Below are 19,955 nucleotides of genomic sequence, written 5' to 3'. Positions count from 1 at the left end.
TAACCACTCTTATTAATGTTTGGAGGACTCGAACTCATAAGTTAATGAAAACTTTTTTTGCTCTTTTACGATCAGGCGGATAAGAACTCTAGTAATCACCTCTATTATTGCCTCGTTTTGCTTTTTCATCACCGGATTACTTTTTCGTAGTTTTAAGATAATTACTTTTTCGGCAAAAGTGGTAATCTAAATCTTTAGTCTTTACATAGCATTGGGAAATAGTTGCTACAAAAATACAAGGAGATGAAAGTATTTCTCCAAATTTCTCACATAGAATTAACAACTCATGAACAATTCACACTCCTCTGTTTCTTACCAAAAATGGCTTGCCTAGTCAGAAGTTTGATTCCTCTTACCCAGAGCTGAGCCATTTCAATGCCACCCTGGCAGACAAAATGCAACTCCTTGTTCTTTATAGTCACAACATGAAACATTCCTGCTTCTTCAGTATCAAACTTCTTGCGGCGATTCCACCGGAACTTGGCACTAGGGCCAACCTCAGCTGCCCTACATATCACATTTCTCTTATTAGACTTTCCCCACCTCAAAATCCCGGCAGACTCCACCATTTTCATTACTTTGTAATGGGGCGATCCTTTGCCGCACTTGGTGTGCTTCTTTACACAAGTGCCCGCCAACACAAGAGTGAAAGCCATTTCATCTAATATAACTCGCTCAGCGTCGTTTTCGTAACCGTTTTTCCTTGCAAGTGAAAGTGCTGTCTCGTTTCTTGCATTCACAATGTCACATTTTGCGCCCCTTGAAATCAAGAATTCACACACTCTTCCATGGCCTCCCCTGGCTGCTAACATGAGTGACGTATATCCATCACCGTCCATGTCGTTAACATCATAACCTCTACTAATTAACATCTGAACCAAATCCAAGTCTCCGCGTCTTGCAGCACGATGCAGAGCATAAAAGCCAGCAGAACCATTATGTCCCTCTTCGAGTGCATATTCAAGCATCACTTTTTCGATTATTTCACCGTTGTGGTTTGATTCAGATAAGCTGATTGCCGTCTTTCCGTGCTTGTTTTGCAGTTTTATGTTAGCTCCGGCATGTAGCAGGAGCCTGAAGGCCTCAGTGTGGCCAGAAGCCGCAGCTATCATTGCAGCAGAGTTTCCATCATCATCTTGTTCATCAAGATAAATGTCCGCCCGCTCAATCAGTTTTTTCAATGCCTCAACATTATTTGCTTGAGTCACAAACATTAAAGGAGAAAATATTGAGGCATTGCTTGAACGAACAACCTTCCCTGCTCGAATCACATCTATCACTGCTTGCTGGAAGCCAAGACTCCACCGGGTTAATTTTGCTATAGAGGTTGCACACTGACCAGAAGAATTGACCAATCCAAAATCAGCCCCTTCTGACGCCAGAACTTTAATGCCCTCCTCGTGCTTATATCTTACACAAATTGTAAGTGCAGTTTCTCCCGATGCTGTTTTGGAATTGATATTGCAGCCACCATTGATCAGGCATTGAAGAATTTTAGCACATCCAAGCTTTGCAGCCAAATGAATGGGGCGTAATTCTGTTTTTGAAGTTGTTTTCACTGGAAATTCTTTATCAACAGCACAATTTAGCAGCACTTCTACTGCTCTTGCGTTATTGCATAGTATGGCGTGGTGGAGGAGTGTCCTCCCAAAGTGTGGGGTGTTAGAAGAAAGGTGTCGGAAAAGCATACGCAGGATGGCACCACTGGCTTCAAAATATTCCACAGCACACCAGGTAATGCAGTAAGCCTCAGCTAGCCCAGCACCCACCCGAAATTCTTCTCCTGTGTCCATGTCCCAAGACCAGGCTCCCAGTCTCACCTTGATGTCCGTCTTGGCACCAGCCTGTTTTACAGTGTTAAGTGACCAAAAACATTATATATTTCAGCCAAATAATTCTACTATAATAACATTATACAGAAAATTGAACTACTATCGGCTGTAAAAACAGATGTTGGTAACACATGGTGTTAAAAACAATTTTTTACAGGTTTTGAGCATCCAAATCTGTGGCATATGCCCAGCTCCTGCTATAATACCCAGGACTCTGAGCAGGACAATCGACTACATTGTCATGCTTTACAAGTTGTAGAGCAACTTGGTAAGTAAGCAAGCACATCCCGGCCAGCTTATATTTTGAAATCCATAAACTATGATACAACATAATGTGATTTCATCAGCAATCAATATTGATTTCATCACACTAATTTCACCACAATTATGTATTTTTGATGGGGAGGTCTAGTGATCAAGAACAAAGATGCTTACCTGTAACAGCAATCTAACAACTTGTATCTGTCTACTAACAACAGCAGCCGCAAGTGCATTACAGTCAACATTAGCGTATAGAGATGGCTTGGAAGACCGGAGCAGCACTCTATCAATGGCATTGACATCTACTCGACACTGCCACCAATTAATCAAAAGCATCAACGTCATTTCACAGTTTCAAAACATTAGAGAAAGCACCAACTTCTTTGTTATGCCCTATGATAATGTAAAATAGCTAGGGGTGATCGGGTCCGGGTACCCTAGGATTTTTGGAGGAACCGGAACCGACCAGTTTCGATTCCTCAATTGCTAGAACCTGTTCTGGTTCTAGGTACCCTGGATAATCACAGGTTGCGGTTCCGGTTCCGGTTCCAGGTACCCTAGATAATCCATTGGTCCCTGTAACTTTACAAAATGACAAAAAAAACCTGTAAAATTTACAAATACACCCCCATTTGTTTAAATGTTCTATGACAATATAATTTTTTCCTTATTAATTAATTTCAATATTTCAAATAATTTTAATATAGCGTAAAACTATATATTAAAATTATTAAAGCTTCTTCATATCCAAAATCCAAAATGTTCACTAATCACTAGTTATGTATATAGTCTAGGGGTAAAATTTGTTAAAACCCCTCAATGTTGTATACTAGTTATATAAACCCCGGTTCCTTACAGGGTACCCCGTTACTGGTTCCTTGCAGGGTACCCTGTTACCGGTTCCTAGCAGGGTACTCTATTCCAAGTTTTGGTTCCGGTTCCGGTTTTTGGGTCCTGAAGTGACGGAACTGAAACCTATCTTGTGAGGGCCAGTTCCAATTCTTACCCAGAACCAGAACCCTAGGTACCCGCCGATTTCGAGTAGAATTTATTTTCATGCTCACCCCATTAGCATATACATTTGTAACAGCAGTTACCTTAATGAGCATGTCAACAACATTGACAAATCCTCTGCAGCACGCAGAAACAAGAGCGTGCACAGCTACTTGTGGACGAATCAAGTCGGAACTCATCAACAACTCAGCAGACCTGGCCTCTCCCAAGTAGCTCGCTTCCAACAAAGCCTCCTCACATGCCTCCTGAGATGCGCCCGCTTTAATAAGGACATCCAGTATCCCCAGGTGACACTCCCTCACAGCCGCAGTCGTTGCATAACCTCGGAATAGTTTCTGATTCACATTGGCCCCAAAGTTCTGTCACATGAACAAGTAATCAAACATTAGTAATAATATTAAAACCTACAAAATTAGTGACGTAACTAAAACTAATAGTTTTTTTTTTTTTTTTTGTCGTCTTTTTAACTTGCTAATTATGTTTTGTAATTGTAGGGGCCCCTTGCAGAGACCCTATGTATCCAATTACAAAAGGTGGAGAAATCAAAGTAAATAAAAAGGACAAAACTTCTCTGGAAATAAATCTTCCAGCTTTCCAAGTCAGTAACAGTAAGATACGAAAATCCATCTGTATGCGTCACGAAATGTTTCCAGGTTATCTGTCTGTCAGCTTTGCGCTTGCGTACAAATTTGCATAAAATATCACCACCACCGTCACTGATAATTGTGCAGAAACTACGCAGACACTAACACTCAGTCTGATTCTCCAATTTAATTTCATCTAAAGGAATGATAATATGAAGGAACAACGATTTATAATAATTAATTATTTTCAAATATCGTTTCAGATAAAACACAACTGTCAAGCCTTTTCTCCCATTTCTCTTTGTTCATTTTTAAATAGTAAGATCAAACTGTGGATTTTGAGCGTTAAAACTCTGAGATTTCTTTGATTTTCAAATCAAATTTGAACTGCTAACGAACGATGAAAAAATAAACGGATACTTGTTTTTTTTTTTTTTTTTTTTTTTGGTGTAACGAGATTATTTTTGAAAAAACAAAAGTACCAGTAACTTTCTGACAAGTGTCAAGTTTCCAGCATGAGCAGCGAGGAACAAAGCGGTGACATCAGTCTTGAACTCCTCGTACTCGACGCGAACTTCATGAGGCGCCTCATCGTGCAAGACGACTTCAGTTCTTTTAGCTTTCAAGCTCACCGTTCCAATGAAGTTGAAGTCGATAAAAGGATCGGCTATACACTCGTTGGCGCACTTCAAGTCACTAACGTGCGCTGCATCAACCAGGCGTTGCGACACCTCAGCTTCGTAGTTCACCGGGAATACCTGCTGCTTGCCGGAGTTTCCAAACACCGTCATCGAATTTTTGCGTTCAGTGTGCGTGAATTATAATTGAGTTGAGTGAACGGAGGAATTGTAGAGCTTCTTGTTGTTGTGGCCTCTGCACGTAAACGTGAAAGTGAGAGAGAAGAGAAGAGAAGCGTCAGGGGAGAAAGATGGAAAGCACGCGTTTTATTGGGGGGAGGGGATCTGGATTTAAGATTCTTTTTAATTTTGGTTTAAAATTCTTAAAATGTGTTTGACTGGGTCATTATTAGGAGCCTCATTCAGGAGGTCCACTCTGGAGCCTCAACCAAATTCTTCTTGTTTCGACTTTCGATATCCTGAAGCCGCCTGAGCTTTATGGATTGATAACAAATTAATAAAAGAAAATCTCAACGTAACGACTATGTATTGCAAATCTTCCAAATTTTAATTCAATATCTGTAAATATTTTAAGCGGGTGGCAACACCAACATTTTTTTTTTTATTATTATCGAGGTGTTTTTTTTTTTTTTTTAACCGGATCAGTTTGTATAGACTTCGGTTAATCTTCGAATCCATCTTCTGAATGATCTACCCAAATGATTAAGTCTTGCCGTTCGAACGTAAGGCTAGTAATTTGACAATACCAACATTTACAAATTACAATGTAATAAACATTAGGTGACATGATGGGAAAAGAGTTAAAAAAATGTTTCATGAACTCCTGAATTCGAGTTTTCACAGACCCTAATTGGGATGGTCACTAAAATATTTATCTAATCGTCAACTTCAAAACCTCAAAAAATTAGTTTAGATGCAAGTAAGCTTGACTCGGACATCTTCGGTAACCAAAAAAAAAAATGTTAATAAGCACATTTGCTTAGTCATGAATTGAAGTAATTGAACAATGCAGGATCAGTTAGCTGGCCTTTTGCTGCTGCCAGTAACATAAATTTGTAGTCTTATGTTGCCGGATTTGGCCTGCAATTTCAAGCTATATTGGACTCACTTTTACCCGAATTTTTTAAAGCTAGGTCGTTCTCTTGGAGTCTCCACAATTTAATTGATCATAGTATAATATTATCGACATAAAATAACTAGATAGATCTGTTTTTTGGCCAGCAATTTCTAATTTTCTTCTACCCGTATTTTAGTTTTCTGTTTACTGACCATTCTTGCTTGATATGAGAGTTAAGATGGTTGACAAATCCCCCAACTAACCAACCAATAAAATCCCTTATCTTGATTTAATTAATATAATCATTTTTTTTTTTTTTTTTACGAAGATGTTCAAACCAATTTACACGTATTTCAATTAATTTTCTAAAAAGATCAACGTAGCAATCCACCATCACCGCGACAGATATATATTTAAATCATGAATATTCAAATAAGAAATTAAACTTGAGACTGTACGTCTATCTATATTGTCTTCAATTCGTCCTAATTATCTAGACTACCTAAAAAAAAATGTAGTGAATATAATCATAATAACTCCCGGAAATGTTTTTATATAAAACTCATCAAATATGATAATGCATATTGGATTAGAGATCCTTGTGGTTCTAAGAGCCTTCGTATAACTCCTCTACTTGGGCTTCATCATTGATGCTTCTCTTAATTCGTTGTGTCCCATACAGACAAATGGGGTATGACACATGTAAGGATTGAGGACGAAGGAAGCGCATGTAGGGGCCTCCATCTTCTCAAAAGTATAAAACATACAAATTTCAGTATGAATGGACACAAAAGGCCTTGACCTCAATTAATTTTAATTCCAGGAACAGGATGTCTAATATTAATACAGATGGAGCATTTAAATTCCATGATGTCCAAATTCCTTTTGGGGGTGTTCTACGACATTGGACCCCTCACCTTTTGAAGCTATCTGCAGTACCATTTTGCGACAGTATTGTTGGGTCTACGCTTTATGATAGATACATGCACCCATCGGCTTTCTTCAATAAACACAACTACTTTATTTAACTTCAACGCATTTCAAGGGGTTCATTGAGAAATTCATAAATATGCACGATAATAATAATAATAATAATAATATTGATTTCAAGAGGTTCATTGAGAAATTCATAAATATGCACGATAATAATAATAATAATAATAATATTGATGTGTGATTTGGATACCAACTAAACGCACATATAAAATGTTGAGCTGGCCTAGAAGACACACGCGAATGGGGGTGGTGAAATGAATAATAGGTGAAGAAACAATGTTTTAAAGTGGTTCGAATGCTTAAGTAAGTGACTCCTACGTCTACTGATATTGTATAAATATGGAGGGTCAAGTTGCATTCAATGAACTGACTTGCAAGTGATTACGGATACCGTACAAATCCTTCTTTGTGTCTCGTTACTCACCCACTCGAGTGATTTCCTCGTTTAGTACAGGGGTTAGACATGTGGACGGCCTCCAACCTTTCGTCAGTCTGGCGTGCACCCACTACACTGACAGGAACATGCTACTCACGCCAGCATGCGACGTAGCGGCGTTTGAACGACTGTAGGATCTACTTAGACTCTGATCATTTACGCTGACCGGGCTCTGCTTCAGTCCTACTTTTTCAGGCATAACAAATAATAATAAAAGGATAATATTAGCAGCATAGGCTTTTTTATATGAGTGGTATTCTTTATGTCCAATTATTATCCAAATAAGATTAATATATATACATACCTTAGACCTCGAATTAACCGACAATCCGACATATATAAATAGCTATTCGCATCTTCTATTGTTTAGACAACGCTTTTAGAACAAAAAGTTGTTTTTCGGTTGATCGAACTTGTAATCAGCCCAATTTCTTTCCGACACTTCACTTGTACTCTATAAAGTATAAGATATTAAGGTTTATTTTCTATGTTTTTTTTTTCATGAAATCCATTAATATCAAATAGAAGTCTAATAGAAGGTTTGAGATTTTGTGATACTCGTGAATACATTTTATATTAACCGATCTCTTAGTAAATTAAATGAAATAAACTCTGAAATATTACTGATAATTGTATATGTCCAAGCATAGCACATGTCATGAAGCGTTGAAATAAAAGAGTAAGACGAAAATACCCTTATCAAACATCAACCCCCAACGCCGGCCATTGCAAATCAAAGTTTTGCGTGCCTCGGCCCAAATTTCGAACGATTTCCACACTAAAAATCGACCCCATCACCATCATTCAACTTATTGGCATCCCCCCCACCAAAACCCTTCTCACCAACACCCACAATCACTCCTCAATCTTTGGAAGTCAGGGATGAAAATCTTTGGGCAATCTGTTGAGCTAGCAGATTAGGTCATTGGGAGGGGCAAGTGGCTCAAAGAGGTGTGTTGGGGTGGTGCTTAGGTGTCTAAAGGGTGTTGGTTGGCTCAGGGGTGGTGTTTGGGGTGACTACAAGAGTAAAAAAACTGGGTTTTTGGTTGGGGAATAAAATGGATTAGGTAGTGTGCGTAGTAGAGTAGCAAGGTTGTAACTTGTAAGCGATGGGGGAAAGGCTAACGATTAGAAAAAACACAACAACGACAACCCAACCACTTCAAAAAGCAACACAAACAAATCAACACCAAAAATACGGCTTTTTTCAAGTGTTGGGTCTTAAAAATCAACCGTCTTGCAGTTGCAATGACAAGTCACTAGCGGCAAATGCGAGATGAGAGGGTGAGTAGAGGTAGGGTTTTGCTGAATGGAGGGTGGGGGTTCGATTGGTGCCATTGAGGAGAATTTTCCGATGTCAATGCGACGAAAAAAACTGCAAGAGGGGAAAACATGCGAAAACATAATAGGCGTTCGCTGACGGTCTGGTGAGCTGCGTTGTTGGGGTGTTGACCATCCCATTCTTACTTATAATGGACTTTTGACTATCTTGCTTTCTTTAACCAAATTTACTAGTAGAATTGTACTTTAGGTAGTAAAGTTGAATTTTTAGACTTTTTGGTGGGAAAGTGTTGTTAGGTCTTATTTGGGTGAGAAAAGATTTTACCGAAATATACTACAAATTTTTACCACCCCTGGGTGGCTGAGTGGTCGAATAAGGACTCTTGGTGTGTATTACTCAAGAGTTATTGAGTTCGATTCCCCTTATTACTAATAGGGATGACCACTAGAGTTTACTTGGTCGGTAACTTCAGAGTCCTAGAGATGTCGAAGTGCGTGTAATGATGAGAATCCAAGCCCATCATGCTCATCACAAATGCAGGAATTTCAATGAAGACTCAAGGCCACCATGAAGACAACATTCGGCCCAAGCAACCCAAACACTCAAGAAGCTCACAAAATTGTCCAAGAGGTCTTAAGGTTCCAAGGCATAGCTCAGCCCTATTTTGTGGCCAAAAAACGTGAACAACAGTGGGAACAAGTTACCTTGGCCTAAGCCCAAGTCCAAGTTTTGAATGTCATTTGATTCAATTTTGGAGAAAATCCCTAAATTATTATTAAAGACATAGGTCCTTAAATTAGGAAAGGTTGTCCATGACATTAAATGGGTATTACTTGCTTTTGACTTGTATGGTGGAGACTTATGTTTATTAATTTTCATGTTATTTTAATGTTTCCATCATGTAATATTTGCTAGGGTAATCCCTTAATTTTTGTAAAGCCTATTTAAAGGCCACTTGATCATTTTTGTAAAGGAGATTAAATATTGAAGTGAATAGTACTTTACCTTGAGAATTGTTTTCTCTGTTTTCCTTTACCCAAGTTTGGCCAAACTTGGTGGTGGAGTTTCCTTTAGGCTTGATTGATTCCTTGGTCATCTTTTTTGTAAGTTTTTTCCTTTTGCTTCAATTTAACTCTATTTCCGGATTTTGTTTTGCATAGTCTTGAATCCGTTTGTGGTGTATTTGAACATGAGTACCTTTGTGTTGATTGGAGTTTGATATAAGGAGTTGTTCTAAGTTGTCTTAATGGTTGTGTGTATGTATGGAGAGTGTTAGCCGAATGGTCATAAAGAGCTGGAAGAATCCTAGCCTAAGTGGAGTTAGAATTGGTTGAATTAGGGTAGTGTATGAATTGTGGTTGTAAGAATTCATATCAGTAAGCTAGCCTAACACCTCGATCACAACACAAAAAAAAAAAAAAAAAAAAAAACATATTTTTGGACCCAAGCTAGAATAGCATGTTATGAGGGGCTTTTCAGTAATCATAACGGGGCATTTAGTCAAATAGTAACACTCTAATTTGGGCCCAATATGAAGAGTCAATGCCCACCCAGAGAGCAACGTGTATTGATATTCCCCGCTCATAAGCCTTAATACGTATCAACCAAAATCATCACAAACATTACTCACCGGCCCAGCCTAATATCAACCGTTGAATGTTTGATCAGAGCCGACATTTCTGATCAACAAATCTTAACTGCCATTTCACACAGTAGTGTCGCCTTCAAATCTTAAGTTATATTTTTTCTGTGTATCTCGATTTCTCGGTAGAGCAAAGTCGCCGACTCTTCTTCTACAATTCATGCTATGGTACGTCACTAATTCTTCCGCTTTAACGTGCTATTTTCTTTTGATTTACAATTCGTTTTTCTTGGGATTGTATGTTTTATTTAGTTAGGGTTTTGATTGGGTATTTTATCACCATGTTGTTGATTAACTAGGATAAGAATGATTGGTTGAATATAATGTCCATATTAGATCCAATGTAGGCTTTTTTCGTCATTACTTTAGTTGCCGAGAAACTCGAGGAAATGAGAGCATTGAAGAGAAAATTAGATTTTATGGTACTTGTCATTTGGTTTCCTCGGGTTGAGAAACTCATATTTTCATTGTTGTGCTAGGGCACAGTTTAAAACTTTTTTTTTTTTTTTTTTTTTTTTTTTTTTTTTTTTTTTTTTTTTTGGGGGTAGTAGCTAAATGATATTAACATGGGTATAAATGAAAACCAGCTTCTTTATGCTAAGTTTACTGGAATTTTACACTTGAAGTTGCGGGAGAGTTCAGGAACGGAGGTATTTACGACTCTTATCAAGAGAACTTAATTTTAGACTCAAGTTTGCAACCTCTCTAAGATTGGATAAACAATTGAAGTTTTCATTTTAAAATGTATTTTTATTCTTTTTGGCCCTTAAATTTGATCATGTTACTCCACACTGTGTTCCCCCTTGTGTGGAGGGTAATTGCGGTTGTATGTGTATGTGTTCTTGAAATTCAGTTCCATCAGCTGGTGAATACAATGTATTGATCATAGAAAATGGTTTTGAATACTTGCAGTGGATTTAGGATGTTAATTGAACTGATTTTATTTGACTCATAATATCAATCTTTTACTATAACGTAATAGGCACCTATAAAGGGAATTTTTTCCCTGCGAAGAGCAGTGTTGGCTCAGCGTCATAGTGAGAAGTGGGGTCTAGGCTTCAGATCACTCAGCACTCAAGGTGCATCTGGTAGTACTCCACAAGGTGCATCTGGTAGTCCTCCAAAAGGTGCATCTGGTAGTCCTCCACAAGGTGCATCAACTGCTAGCACTCCCCAACCTCCTCCACCTCCCCCACCTCCAGAGAAAACCCATTTTGGTGGCCTGAAAGATGAGGACAGGATTTTCACCAATTTGTATGGATTGCATGACCCTTTTCTCAAAGGTGCCATGAAACGAGGTGATTGGTATAGGACCAAAGACTTGGTACTCAAGGGTGCTGATTGGATTGTGAATGAGATGAAGAAATCTGGCCTTCGAGGACGTGGTGGTGCAGGTTTTCCATCTGGCCTAAAGTGGTCCTTCATGCCAAAGGTATCTGATGGCCGCCCTTCATATCTTGTTGTCAATGCTGATGAAAGTGAACCTGGAACCTGTAAAGACAGGGAAATTATGCGGCATGATCCACACAAATTGTTGGAGGGTTGCTTGATTGCTGGTGTAGGGATGAGGGCTACAGCCGCTTACATTTACATAAGGGGTGAATATGTAAATGAACGTAAAAACCTTGAGAAAGCCAGAAAAGAAGCTTATGCGGCTGGACTATTGGGCAAGAATGCATGTGGATCTGGTTATGATTTTGATGTTCATATCCACTTTGGTGCTGGTGCTTACATTTGTGGTGAAGAGACAGCTCTTTTGGAAAGTCTTGAAGGTAAACAAGGGAAACCAAGATTGAAGCCTCCTTTCCCTGCTAATGCAGGTTTATATGGTTGCCCTACCACTGTCACAAATGTGGAAACTGTGGCTGTTTCTCCTACCATTTTAAGGCGTGGGCCAGAGTGGTTTGCCAGTTTTGGCAGGAAGAACAATGCTGGTACAAAGTTATTTTGTGTCTCCGGTCATGTGAACAAACCTTGCACAGTTGAAGAGGAGATGAGTATTCCCCTGAAAGAGTTGATTGAGAGGCACTGTGGTGGTATTCGAGGTGGATGGGATAATTTACTTGCAGTGATACCTGGGGGTTCATCAGTTCCCCTGCTTCCCAAACACATATGTGATGATGTGCTGATGGATTATGATGCTCTCAAGGCTGTTCAGTCAGGATTGGGAACTGCCGCTGTTATCGTTATGGATAAATCGACTGATGTTGTGGATGCAATTGCAAGGCTCTCTTACTTTTACAAGCATGAAAGCTGTGGGCAGTGCACACCATGCAGGGAGGGGACAGGATGGCTTTGGATGATCATGGAAAGGTTGAAGGTTGGAGATGCAATGTTGGAAGAGATTGATATGCTTCAGGAGGTGACCAAGCAGATTGAGGGGCACACAATCTGTGCATTGGGTGATGCTGCTGCTTGGCCTGTTCAGGGTCTCATCCGACATTTTAGGCCTGAGCTTGAGAGAAGGATTAGGGAGCGTGCAGAGAGGGAGTTGCTGGCAGCCACTGCTTAAGTTTATTTATCTACTCAGGTTTCTTCTTGGATCTTTTTCACTGCATGTGTTAAGTGGGCATTTCCCCTTTATAATAACTTGTGTGATTTGAATAATTAATTATTATAAAACTCCTATTTATTTGGTTTATCTCTTTTCTTTTCTGTGATGCAAATTCTTGTTTGTGCCACTTATCTGTTATCTTAATATGGTAAATAAAGTCTATTATTCTTAATATAAAATTTTTGTTTCTTATTTAGGAAAAAAAAAATTGTGCTGCTTCTCTTTGGCTTTAAATTGCACATATACAGAAAGGCAGAAGTTTGTAAAAGTTTCAGGACATCATGTTATTTTTCAGTAAATTAGCAGTAATTTCAGCAATGCGGCATTTATCTTGTTAGACATCTGGAAGTGTGCTGTGTACTGTAGTGGGCCTATGGGGTGATTGAATCTGGTTGATATTCTGAAAAGAAGCGCAGGGAAATCTTATTGTCCCTGTGGTTAAAAATTATTTCCAATAGTAATTTTCCAATAGGTCCTTCTTCGCTTGGGGATGCTTTGATAATTTTTTTATATTTTGACTCACTTCCACTTTGATAAAGAGGATAATGTTTACACTTTTAGTGTGGTAACGAGATTTGTTATGTTGTGTAGGGAATTTCTTTACTAATGGATATCCTGGAATAAAAGTGGAGCAATTAGGCCAGATATTGGGAGGATAGGTGGTTCAGGTATCTGGTGAACCTGCTAGTGATCTGTTTGTTTTTAAGCTGTATCAAACTATGACTGCATTTACTGTCCTGGAGAAATGATGAATGTTCCCCTACCTGGGCACGGATTCTTAAAAAGTTGTTTGATGTGTTTCTTGAACATGTCTTTTTGGTAAAATTAGAGGCATGTTGTTAATAACATCTGTATTTTTCCCATGTGATAAAGCTAATCATATTTTTTCGCTATCAATAAGAGAACTCTGAGCAACTTTGAGTGCAGGTGTATAAAATCAAGTTTGATACTTGTTTGGTTTGGTTGACCCAAGATTTTATAACTGATGGAAGATTGAGGTTGGCCTTGACTTATATCACCAAATTCGAAACCTGAATCCCTTCAAATCCTGTAATTTTTGGGAAAACGAGGCGTCAGAACTTGGAGACTTGCAAGAGCAAACCAAACCAAAGAATGAAACTTAATGTTTGAAGCGATTGAGAGAATTATTTTGTAGTTGATTACTGATTTCCCTGGCATGATATGTTAACAATGGTCCAACTATATGTTTTAATAATTTCATCAATGAAATTGATGTCCCCGTTTTGCATCTCCCTTAAGCACATGGTGTCATAATATCATTGGAGTAAAAGTTGATTCCCTCTTTCAATTCACCTTGCAAAAACAAGAAAAAACTGTCCAAGTCATGATACATAAAGCCTTTTGAATATATATTTATTTATTTATAATTTGATAAAGACTATACCATGACATGAAAAACAATGCAATTAATTAGATTCACACTGACCACCTTTTCTTTTGAGTGAAAAATGAGATTTGCATTTCTTCAACACCAAACACTAGGATCAAGATATNGCCTTGACTTATATCCCCAAATTCGAAACCTGAATCCCTTCAAATCCTGTAATTTTTGGGAAAACGAGGCGCCAGAACTTGGAGACTTGCAAGAGCAAACCAAACCAAAGAATGAAACTTAATGTTTGAAGCGATTGAGAGAATTATTTTGTAGTTGATTACTGATTTCGCTGGCATGATATGTTAACAATGGTCCAACTAGATGTTTTAATAATTTCATCAGTGAAATTGATGTCCCCGTTTTGCATCTCCCTTAAGCACATGGTGTCATAATTTCACTGGAGTACAAGTAGATTCCCTCTTTCAATTCACCTTGCAAAAACAAGAAAAAACTGTCCAAGTAATGATACATAAAGCCTTTTGAATATATATATATTTATTTATAATTTGATAAAGACTACATCATGACATGAAAAACAATGCAATTAATAAGATTCACACTGACCACCTTTTCTTTTGAGTGAAAAATGAGATTTGCATTTCTTCAACACCAAACACTAGGATCAAGATATTTTCCTAACTCAATTTTGACGTTTAACCTTCCTATTTGACTTGATTCTTCATCTTTCACTATATATTTCCCATATTGGTGTTGCTTCGTATTCTAATAAAAGTTTAAGCCGACTTTTTCTTGCCCAAGGTTTGCCTTAAGGACACTTTTCACCCTAAAAGTTTTAAAATATCACTCTCTCACCCAAAGTTTATATTTCAACCAATCGCCAACTGATTTCAACATCTTTACGACCCTACGTCACCATCATTTATTATCTTCTCTGATCATCACTCACCGAATCCCCGCAAACCTTGCTCCTATCAATCCCACAAATTGTCGACAATCGAGCGATTTGTGAAACATACAGCTACCTTCCCCAAGTCAGATTTCGACCAATTTCGATCACCAAAATCTAACTTGCCACCACCAAAAGACTCTCTAGCATTCCGTCTTCAAAAACCTCAATAGTCTAGATCAAGTTTAATCTTCGTTGGCCATCGAATCAAAAAGCGTATTCTGAGTAGTAAACAAAATATAAATTTTGGGTTGGAAAATGTCGTTACGGTAAACCTTGAGTGGGAAAAAGTCGTTTACTCTAGCATGAATTATAATTTATAAATAAACATTCTAATTGACCTCAAGTACTGCTAATAAAAGTTGTCAAAATTTTTTTCCCAATTTATTGTTACTTACAGACGCAAGCCTTTTCTAATTCTCTGAACGGAGAGCGACATTTTCCCACCGAAGGTTTGGCAAAAATGACACTTTTCCATCCGTCAAGTTTAAAAATGACACTTTTTCAAGCTTCATCAAGTTCTATTAGTGTTTTTAGTTAATATTTGTTTGAAAAGTCGAAAATACTCTTAAATAGTTTATTATAAATTAAAATTTCGTTAAGTCAAAATCTTTACTTGATTATTTATTAGTTCAAATGTAAAGATACATTTTTTCTTTTGTTTATTTAATTAATTAAGAATATTGATTTTCTAAGTTAATTCGTAAAAATAAAAAACATTATAAATTTAGTAGATTATTGAATAATAGTGATAAAATATTGATAACATTATAAATAAATAAATATTAACATCATTTAACTTTAAACAATTTCATGACATTACTCTTAACTTTTTAAGTAGGGTTAACTATTTTTTCTTTTTTACCTTTTTAATATTTAAATTTTTGACAAGTTAAAAAATAATAAAAATTTATAAAATTAAATATTTAAGAGTTTTTTATTATAAAATATTAATAAAAAACATAATAAAACCTAACACATTTGGAAACTTAGAGGGAGGAAAAGTATCGTCCCCCGAACCTTGGTGGGAAAATGTCGTTCTCCCTTGTAGGAAAAGAAGGTTCCTTTTTCTTTTCAATATTCTTAAAATTAAAGATTTAAATCTAACCAATAACAATAAATGAACCAATTTCGCAACAGTTTACAAACCAATAGAAACGAACTCTGTTTAAGAACAGCTAATTAAGGCGCCCAAAACCAAAAGCAATTTTTTCATAACTCTGGTTTCCTATTTTTGCGACCTTTCTGTCTTATCCTACACAGTGTACTCCCATGTCCTCACTTTTCAAACACCTTTTTATTTTTTATTTATTTCTTTTAATCACAATTTAAATGTACCCTTCACTTCAAAAGGATACGCATAATTATTGACTTTGACAATCAAACACATGCATTCGTGCTTCCCTCAAGATTATTGAGTTCGATTCCCCTTGGTTACTAATAGGGATGACCACTAGAGGTTTAATTGGTCGTAACTTCAGGATCCTAAAGATTAGTCGAGTTGCGTGTAAGCTACCTAAACACCTCGATCACCAAAAAAAAAAACATATTTTTGGACCCAGCGAGAATAGCATGTATGAGAGGCTTTTTAGTAATTTAAGGCGGCATTTAGTCAAATAGTAACACTCTAATTTGGGCCCATATGTAGAGTCAAAGCCAACCCGAGAGCAACGTGTATTCATATTCCCCGCTCATAAGCCTTAATACGTATCAACCAAATCATCACAAACATTACTCACCGGCCCAGCCTAATATCACCGTTGATGTTGGATCAGAGCCGAACTTTTTCTGATCCCAAATCTTAACTGCCCATTTCACACAGTAGTGTCGCCTTCAAATCTTAAGTTATATTTTTTCTGTGTATCTCGATTTCTCGGTAGAGCAAGTCGCCGACTCTTCTTCTACAATTCATGCTAGGGTACGTCACTAATTCTTCCGCTTTAACGTGCTATTTTCTTTTGATTTACAATTTCGTTTTTTTCTTGGGATTGTATGTTTTATTTCTTTAGGGTTTTGATTGGGTATTTTATCACCATGTTGTTGATAACTAGGATAAGAAATGATCGTTGAATATAATGTCCATTATGATCCAATGTAGGCTTTTTTCGTCATTACTTTAGTTGCCGAGAAACTCGAGGATGAGAGAGCAATTGAAGAGAAATTAGATTTTATGGTACTTGTCATTTGGGTTTCCCGGGTTGAGAAACTCATATTTTCATTGTTGTGCTAGGGCTCAGTTAATTTGTTTTTTTTTTTTTTTTTTTTTTTTTTTTTTTTTTTTTGGGGTAGTAGCTAATGATATTAACATGGGTATAATGAAACCCACTTCTTTTGCTAAGTTTACTGGAATTTTACACTTAAGTTGCGGAGAGTTCAGGAACGGGGTATTTACGACTCTATCAAGAGCACTTAATTTTAGACTCAAGTTTGCAACCTCTCTAAGATTGGATAAACAATTTTTTCATTTTAAAATGTATTTTTATTCTTTTTGGCCCTTAAATTTGATCATGTTACTCCACACTGTGTTCCCCTTGTGTGGAGGGTAATTGCGGTTGTATGTGTATGTGTTCTTGAAATTCAGTTCCATCAGCTGGTGTAATACAATGTATTGATCATAGAAAATGGTTTTGAATACTTGCAGTGGATTTAGGATGTTAATTGAACTGATTTTATTTGACTCATAATATCAATCTTTACTATAATGATAGGCACCTATAAGGGAATTTTTTCCCTGCGAAGAGCAGTGTTGCTCAGCGTCATAGTGAAAGTGGGGTCTAGGCTTCAGATCACTCAGCACTCAAGGTGCATCTGGTAGTACTCCACAAGGTGCATCTGGTAGTCCTCCAAAAGGTGCATCGGTAGTCCTCCACAAGGTGCACAACTGCTAGCACTCCCCAACCTCCTCCACCTCCCCCACCTCCAGAGAAACCCATTTTGGTGGCCTGAAATGAGGACAGGATTTTCACCAATTTGTATGGATTGCATGACCCTTTCTCAAAGGTGCCATGAAACGAGGTGATTGTATAGGACCAAAGACTTGGTACTCAAGGTTGCGTGATTGGATTGTGAATGAGAGAAGAAATCTGCCTTCGAGACGTGGTGGTGCAGGTTTTCCATCTGGCTTAAAGTGGTCCTTCATGCCAAAGGTATCTGATGCCGCCCTTCATTCTTGTTGTCAATGCTGATGAAAGTGAACCTGGAACCTGTAAAGCAGGGAAATATGCGCATGATCCACACAAATTGTTGGAGGGTTGCTTGATTGCTGGTGTAGGGATGAGGGCTACAGCCGCTTACATTTACATAAGGGGTGAATATGTAAATGAACGTAAAAACCTTGAGAAAGCCAAAAAGAAGCTTATGCGGCTGGACTATTGGGCAAGAATGCATGGTGATCTGGTTATGATTTTGATGTTCATTCCACTTTGGTGCTGGTGCTTACATTTGTGGTGAAGAGACAGCTCTTTTGGAAATCTTGAAGGTAAACAAGGGAAACCAAGATTGAAGCCCTCCTTTCCCTGCTAATGCAGTTTATATGGTTGCCCTACCACTGTCACAAATGTGGAAACTGTGGCTGTTTCTCCTACCATTTAAGGCGTGGGCCAGAGTGGTTTGCCAGTTTTGGCAGGAAGAACAATGCTGGTACAAGTTATTTTGTGTCTCCGGTCATGTGAACAAACCTTGCACAGTTAGAGGAGATGAGTATTCCCCTGAAAGAGTTGATTGAGAGGCACTGTGGTGGTATTCGAGGTGGATGGGATAATTTACTTGCAGTGATACCTGGGGTTTCCAGTTCCCCTGCTTCCCAAACACATATGTGAGATGTGTCTGATGGATTATGATGCTCTCAAGGCTGTTCAGTCAGGATTGGGAACTGCCGCTGTTATCGTTATGGATAAATCGACTGATGTTGTGGATGCAATTGCAGGCTCTCTTACTTTTACAAGCATGAAAGCTGTGGGCAGTGCACACCATAGGAGGGGACAGGATGGCTTTGGATGATCATGGAAAGGTTGAAGGTTGGAGATGCAATGTTGAAGAGATTGATATGCTTCAGGAGGTGACCAAGCAGATTGAGGGGCACACAATCTGTGCATTGGGTGATGCGGCTGCTTGCGCGTTCAGGTCTCATCCGACATTTTAGGCCTGAGCTTGAGAGAAGGATTAGGGAGCGTGCAGAGAGGAGTTGCTGGCAGCCACTGCTTAGTTTATTTATCTACTCAGGTTTCTTCTTGGATCTTTTTCACTGCAGTGTTAAGTGGGCATTTCCCCTAATAATAACTTGTGTGATTTGAATAATTAATTATTATAAAACTCCTATCATTTGGTTTATCTCTTTTCTTTTCTGTGATGCAAATTCTTGTTTGTGCCACTTATCTGTTATCTTAATATGGTAAATAAAGTCTATTATTCTTAATATAAATTTTTTTTCTTATTTAGAAAAAAAAAAATTGTGCTGCTCTCTTTGGCTTTAATTGCACATATACAGAAAGGCAGAAGTTTTGTAAAAGTTTCAGGACATCATGTTATTTTTCAGTAATTAGCAGTAATTTCAGCAATGCGGCCTTATCTTGTTAGACATCTGGAAGTGTGCTGTGTACTGTAGTGGGCCTATGGGTGATTGAATCTGGTTGATATTCTGAAAAGAAGCGCAGGGAAATCTTATTGTCCCTGTGGTTAAAAAAATTATTTCCAATAGGTCCTTCTTCGCTTGGGGATGCTTTGATAATTTTTTTTATATTTTGACTCACTTCCACTTTGATAAAGAGGATATGTTTACACTCTTAGTGTGGTAACGAGATTTGTTATGTTGTGTAGGGAATTTCTTTACGAATGGATATACTGGAATAAAAGTGGAGCAATTAGGCCAATATTGGGAGGATAGGTGGTTCAGGTATCTGGTGAACCTGCTAGTGATCTGTTTGTTTTTAAGCTGTATCAAACTATAGGCATTTACTGTCCTGGAGAAATGATGAATGTTCCCCTACCTGGGCACGGATTCTTAAAAAGTTGTTTGATGTGTTTCTTGAACATGTCTTTTTGGTAAAATTAGAGGCATGTTGTAATAACATCTGTATTTTTCCCATGTGATAAAGCTAATCATATTTTTTTCGCTATCAATAGAGAACTCTGAGCAACTTTGAGTGCAGGTATAAAATCAAGTTTGATACTGTTTGGTTTGGTTGCCCGGATTTTATACCTGATGGAAGATTGAGGTTTGTTTGACCTCAATTAATTTTAATTCCAGGATGTCTAATATTAATACAGATGGAGCATTTAAATTCCATGATGTCCAAATTCCTTTTGGGGGTGTTCTACGACATTGGACCCCTCACCTTTTGAAGCTATCTGCAGTACC

The 19,955-nt window shown here is 37.9% G+C and overlaps 2 protein-coding genes and 1 pseudogene across 2 annotated transcripts; 2 read left to right on the top strand and 1 right to left on the bottom strand.

Moving 5' to 3' along the window:
- Positions 1-198: 198 nt before the first annotated feature.
- Positions 199-4,610, bottom strand: LOC116126454 (ankyrin-3-like). Its single transcript, XM_031412147.1, has 4 exons — positions 4,174-4,610; positions 3,191-3,466; positions 2,268-2,405; positions 199-1,844 (listed from the first exon to the last, which is right to left on the bottom strand). The coding sequence occupies exons 1-4, from the start codon at positions 4,480-4,482 to the stop codon at positions 285-287; spliced, it is 2,283 nt and encodes a 760-aa protein (XP_031268007.1). The 5' UTR covers positions 4,483-4,610; the 3' UTR covers positions 199-284.
- Positions 4,611-9,787: 5,177 nt separating this feature from the next.
- LOC116126439 (NADH dehydrogenase [ubiquinone] flavoprotein 1, mitochondrial) lies at positions 9,788-13,203 on the top strand. Its single transcript, XM_031412131.1, has 3 exons — positions 9,788-9,910; positions 10,725-12,272; positions 12,888-13,203. The coding sequence occupies exons 1-2, from the start codon at positions 9,908-9,910 to the stop codon at positions 12,252-12,254; spliced, it is 1,533 nt and encodes a 510-aa protein (XP_031267991.1). The 5' UTR covers positions 9,788-9,907; the 3' UTR covers positions 12,255-12,272; positions 12,888-13,203.
- A 3,702-nt stretch (positions 13,204-16,905) lies between these two features.
- Positions 16,906-19,822, top strand: LOC116126471 (annotated as a pseudogene).
- Positions 19,823-19,955: the final 133 nt, after the last annotated feature.

Source organism: Pistacia vera, unplaced genomic scaffold (assembly GCF_008641045.1).
Source record: "Pistacia vera cultivar Batoury unplaced genomic scaffold, PisVer_v2 Contig18, whole genome shotgun sequence".
NCBI lineage: Eukaryota > Viridiplantae > Streptophyta > Magnoliopsida > Sapindales > Anacardiaceae > Pistacia > Pistacia vera.
Note: the sequence above shows the minus strand (reverse complement) of the source record. Positions and strands in the feature narration are given on the sequence as shown.

Bases quoted from the DNA above. Each gene is read 5' to 3' on its own strand.
- LOC116126454 (XM_031412147.1), bottom strand. From the start codon at position 4,482: ATGACGGTGTTTGGAAACTCCGGCAAGCAGCAGGTATTCCCGGTGAAC. The intron at 2,406-3,190 runs GTAACTGCTGTT...AATTGGTGGCAG, and splicing joins TTGTTGACATGCTCATTAAG to TGTCGAGTAGATGTCAATGC. The intron at 1,845-2,267 runs GTAAGCATCTTT...ACTGTAAAACAG, and splicing joins TTGTTAGATTGCTGTTACAG to GCTGGTGCCAAGACGGACAT.